Raw genomic sequence first — 5,563 nt, 5'->3', positions numbered from 1 at the left:
TATATAGTTTTTTTTTTTTCAAAGTCGTAGGTAAGAAAATGGAGTATGGAGTATGTTTTACAAGAAAATACTTAATAACATTACATTTCATTCAGTGTGTTACTTGCATGTAATGATTATAGTTTTTTTTTTTTCAAAGTCGTAGGTAAGAAAATTATTATTGGAGTATGTTTTACAAGAAAATACTTAATAACATTACATTTCATTCAGTGTGTTACTTGCAGTATCTATGTAATGATTTATGAAATATACGAGCAATTTCCAAGTGAAAATTGCTTCTGTGTCAATTTTCCAATACAATTTATTTATTTTATTATTATTAGGCTATTATTTGTTTCGCACATTCACTATTTGTATTTCTTTTATATTTGTCATATCGAACATTTTTATTTTTAATTGTGACACTGTTAGATTACATTTGCTGTCATCTTCTCACTTCGGGTAATTCTTTAAAAACAATAAAAACACAGCTAAATGTAATCTTTAGCAATTCAGCAAATGAAAATTTCCACACTGTACATTATAACATAGTGACAGCTGAATTCACTTTTTATTTAATGTGATTTAAGGCAACAGAAAGTATCAAGTCAGGAAGTCATTTATCTCTATGGGAAGAAAATAAATATTATAACTTAGTGTAAATGTTTACAGTGAAGCCTGTTGCTTAAGGCATCTAAAGTACCTACATCCAAGTGTATTAGCTGTATCATAGCACAGGTTATACCAAATCCCCTTTTTATTATCCAGTCTTAAGGAAAGATTTCAGTAGAAGTGCTGTTGTGAGCCCTTTCCACCTCTTGCAGTCTAAACAACTACTGTTCCGTCACTTACAGTTTACGATGCTGTAACGAAAAACACAAACATGTAAAGTCTCATCCAGGTTTATCCCTGTTTGGTCAGGGGAGGAATGTAATGAGCTGAGATCTAAGGCTCTCACACAAGCGCACACACACACACACAGGTTTGTTTTTGTGAAAAGTGGGGACATCCCATAGGCGTAATGGTTTTTATACTGTACAGACCGTATATTCTATTGCCCTACACCAACCCTACCCCTAAACCTACGCCTTACAGGAAACTTTGTGCTATTTCAGATTTTCAATACACTCCATTCTGTGTGATTTATAAGCGTTTTGAAAAGTGGGGACATGGGGTAATGTCCTGAAAAGTCACCTTCTCCTTGTAATACCTATGTCATACCTTTGTCATTATACAAATGTATGTCCTAATTTGTCACAAAAACGTACACACACACACACACACACACACACACACACACACACACACACACAGAGAGAGAAAAAGGACATAGAGGAAGTAATTCCTTTCAAGACATATTTATTTTTTGGGTTGATCTTTTACACTAGAATGAAATCAAATACACTAAAATAAACAAATTCAAGAATCAAAATATTTTGACAGATAATTTGCGACACAGTAATTACGTACAGTATTGCTCACAATGTTATTCAGTAGCCAGAAAGCTTCATACAGAACCTCAAGAACCAATACAATTGAAAATTACAATTGGAATTCTGCAAGTCATCAACTTAATTTGTTATAGAAACAAAATCTTTATCTTGTCAGTATTAAATGTAAGCAAAAATGTCTTGACTCCCTTATCTATTAACATGAATTAGGCAGCAAGCTACAGTAGGTCAGCAATACGCATTTGAAAAGAAAATATAACTTCCCATTTTGGTAATAGAAAATGATGATATATATTATTTCTTATACACATACTTTGACAATTTGTGTACTTTTATTCAAGTCTAAATCACTTAAAGGATATCAGCTGCGTCATCTTCATCCAGCATGTTTCAAAAAGTGTGTACCGCCCACCCAGACAATGCAATATGGGAATTCCATAGAGAAAGTAAATAATTCCAACAGAAAGTGTAAATATCTGACTGATAAATGCTCAAATATGGAGCAGAAGCATATAGTTTCACAATTTCCCTTAAAAAGAACATATCATTATTAGAATCCATTACTAAGCAGACCTATTCATAGATAATCAGACTGCACATTCTCATTTATTGACATGTACGTATTGATTTAATCATCGATATAGACACATGGTCTTGCTCTGATAAAGGTACATGTAACCATCGCAGAAGAGTCGCTTCGCCACACCTTCCATCTCTCGAGGCACTTGATTAGCCAGCTGAGCCAGAGGCATATGTAGGTACTGGCCAACCTCAGGACATGCACGTACTTCTGGGATATTATAGCCATCACTTTCACCTGCAAACAGGAAAGTGTATGATCTACATGTTCAAACCCACGGTTAAAGGGATAGTTCACCCAAAAATGAAAATTCTGTCATTAATTACTCACCCTCATGTCATTCCAAACCTGTAAGACCTTCGTTCATCTTCTGAACACAAATTAAGATATTTTTGATGCATTCCGAGAGCTCTCTGACCTCCCATAGACAGCAAGGATCCTTACACGATCAAGGCTCAGAAACGTAGCAAGGAGATCGTTAAAATAATCCATGTGACTTCAGTGGTTCAACCGTCATTTTACGAAGCTATGAGAGTACTTTTTGTGCGCAAAGAAAACAAAAATAACGACTTTATTCAACAATTTGTCTCCTCCGCATCACCTTATAGCGCCATTTTGGGGAGTATCACATACGTAAACAACGTATGTATGGGGATACGTTGCTTATGTTCAGATCAAAGCGTAAACAACGTAAACAGTGTATCTGCGTACGGTGCTGCCGACACAGAACAGCATACGTTGTTGCATAATTGTTGAATAAAGTCGTTATTTTTGTTTTCTTAGCGCACAAAAAGTATTCTCGTAGCTTCGTAAAATTACGGTTGAACCACTGAAGTCACATGGATTGTTTTAACGATCTCCTTGCTACGTTTCTGAGCCTTGATCATGTAAGGATCCTTGCTGTCTATGGGGGGTCAGAGAGCTCTCGGAATGCATAAAAAACATCTTAATTTGTGTTCCGAAGATGAACAACGGTCTTACAGGTTTGGAACGACATGAGGGTGAGTATTTAATGACAGAATTTTCATTTTTGGGTGAACTATCCCTTTAAACTCAAACCAAGCACACATTTACTTACCAACGCGGTCAGCCATACTATCAAAGAAGATCCAGTCAGTATCCTGAGGTCCATATTTGACAAAAGAGACATAGTGGCTGGTCTCTATACACAGCACAGCAAACAGCTCGAGTTTCTCCCGTGGAGGAGTGCGGCGATCAGATCCTGAACTCTGTGAGTAAGAGAAGCCCTGAGGAAGAAGCAGGGTGCTGGGTTTGTGGCATCGACGCTGCTGGTGAGAGTGCACCTACACAAACAAATCAGTTCCAAGATAGATGAACATATTATGTTCCATTAAAATGTAGGAAATATTTAAATAAGTAAATGATTTGTGATATATAAAGTACATGATTTAATCTACTCCTTATAATCCCTTTTAATAATTAGTCTAATAATTGAACAATAATCAAGCCTGTGAAAATACCCTTAAGAAAGGACTGAATGTATGCATTATAATTTATACAGAATATTCCAATAAATGCAGAATGCATATTTAACAACCTACCTGAGCGGAACATTTCACACAGAAATATTTGAATCCTCTATCACTAAACACTGTGTCTCTGAAGCACTCGGCACACTCCTGATTTGCTAGCTGACCGCACAACACACACTGCTGAGGACCTAATGAGCAAGTAAATATATAACACACCTCAGGTCACTTAATAGAACACACAGAAAGAGGGAAACACATTACTTGGAAAATCCCAAGACATTCATAATTTGTATAGGTGTTTAAGACAAGTTACCATTCGCGAGAAGACCTGTGATGTCCAGTTCTGTAGAAGGAATGATTTTTGGAAACATTTTGAACCTCTTCCCTGAGCGAGGCATAGTAAGAATCAGGCAGGCAGGCACCTGGTGGCATAAAGAAATAAAACTCAGTGTAACAGCTAGATAATACAATGACTTATACATCTAGATTGTGGATCCATTTCAATAAGATATTGAGAAAAACACATAGAGGATGTATATTCATTTAGGTCACACCAGAAATATTTAAGTAGAGAGTAACAGTACCATCTGCAGGTCAATTATGGAATGTCCAACCAAAATAATCCAAATAAAGAACTGAAAGCAGAATTTCAAACACTCAAACAAAAAAACAAAAGGAAGAATGATACCTCGTCTAGTTTGAGACTGTTGCTGTAAAATGAATGCTCCAGTAGCTGCTGAACTGTCGGCAGGACTAAATTGTGGTTATAATCCATAAAGATTTGGTAGTAGTAACAGCTTTGCACTTTTTGTATGCTTCCTGATTGGCTGCTAAAGGCAGATCAAGTAATAAACATATATTAATGCATAAACTCCAAAAAACTTCTATAAACTAGAAGGCATTCTATAAATGCCAAGACATATTTAGCAGAAGCAATCTCTGAAAATTAGAGGTAGGAATCAAGAAACAGATCTTTTTCCTAAAAACTGTAACAGAATCATTTTCATGATGTTCAGTTTGCTTACAGTTTCTTGAATGTCAATCTTCCGCCTTTGCAAAGAGATCATAATGCTAAAATTTTCGGACAGTGTTTCCAACGTGTAGTTTATATGTGTGTGTGTATGTGTTAAATAGTATAGTAGTTAGGATCAATTATTTGGTACTTCCTCAAATTACTAGGAATAAACAATGAAATTGTGAAGGAACTAGAATAGCTAAATTCCTGTCCCTACTGACAAATGAAAACAATGAAAAAGTTCCCTACCAGAGTATGAGTGGCGGATCCAGAAAGAGAATCTCCTGCATGATGAGAGAGAGGAACTCCTCAGGATCTGCACACATCAGGAAAAACACTATGCTTAGTGCAATTCTATAAAACAGCCAAGAGATCTTTTCTAGATAATGAGATATAAATAATTTGTGGAAACAGCTGTGTAATATTTGAGATCTGCGTTTTGATGACTTGTAGAGAAATGTAAAGTCGGACATTTTTCTTTAATATTCTGTTTGAAACTTGACATCGCTAACAAAGCTGAATATGGCTATGACATCAAGGAGATAGCGTACCCTTCTCATCTGTGGTGTAAGTGGGGCAGTGTTCCCGTTTCTGTAATTGTTTCCGAAGATTCATCACACTGTGCTCTGATACAAAACCTTGTCTGTAAATTAGGAGAGAAAATTAGGCTATTCAAGCTCTCCTATATGTGTATATGTACAATAAGTGTTATTGAAATTTCTGCTTAGCATGACTTTCAAATTTAAATTTTACAAGGTCAAAATTCTATCAATACAAAGCCAAATGAGGGCCACAAGCTCACTTGCGGAGAGGGTTAACAATGCTCTTTAGCAGAATACTTTGAATGGTTTCATATTCTGTAGTCTTAAAAAGCAGAGAATCCAGAACTGAAGAACAGGAAAACACACTGGACAAAAAGAAAAAACAGAAATAAGATCATGCCATATTATTGAACTGTTGATAAATTAAACCAGAGATATTTAAATTGTGCTTATTTATTTGTTGACTCTACTTCTACATTCTACACTAATTATATTTAATGTAT

The 5,563-nt window shown here is 35.6% G+C and overlaps 1 protein-coding gene across 2 annotated transcripts in view; it reads right to left on the bottom strand.

Moving 5' to 3' along the window:
* Positions 1 to 1,355: 1,355 nt before the first annotated feature.
* Positions 1,356 to 5,563, bottom strand: part of LOC107704521 (ubiquitin carboxyl-terminal hydrolase CYLD-like) — a 7,980-nt gene continuing 3,772 nt past the window's right edge. For both annotated transcript variants that reach the window (XM_016507459.1, XM_016507457.1), the window contains exons 8-15: positions 5,321 to 5,425; positions 5,070 to 5,161; positions 4,768 to 4,834; positions 4,192 to 4,333; positions 3,817 to 3,925; positions 3,573 to 3,691; positions 3,089 to 3,314; positions 1,356 to 2,247 (exon numbers count right to left, since the gene is read on the bottom strand). In XM_016507459.1, coding sequence (XP_016362945.1) covers positions 2,063 to 2,247; positions 3,089 to 3,314; positions 3,573 to 3,691; positions 3,817 to 3,925; positions 4,192 to 4,333; positions 4,768 to 4,834; positions 5,070 to 5,161; positions 5,321 to 5,425 — 1,045 coding nt within the window. In that variant the 3' untranslated portion in view covers positions 1,356 to 2,062. The remainder of the gene's footprint in view (positions 2,248 to 3,088; positions 3,315 to 3,572; positions 3,692 to 3,816; positions 3,926 to 4,191; positions 4,334 to 4,767; positions 4,835 to 5,069; positions 5,162 to 5,320; positions 5,426 to 5,563) is intronic.

The sequence above is a fragment of the Sinocyclocheilus anshuiensis genome, unplaced genomic scaffold, assembly GCF_001515605.1.
Source record: "Sinocyclocheilus anshuiensis isolate Anshui unplaced genomic scaffold, SAMN03320099.WGS_v1.1 scaffold1538, whole genome shotgun sequence".
NCBI lineage: Eukaryota > Metazoa > Chordata > Actinopteri > Cypriniformes > Cyprinidae > Sinocyclocheilus > Sinocyclocheilus anshuiensis.
Note: the sequence above shows the minus strand (reverse complement) of the source record. Positions and strands in the feature narration are given on the sequence as shown.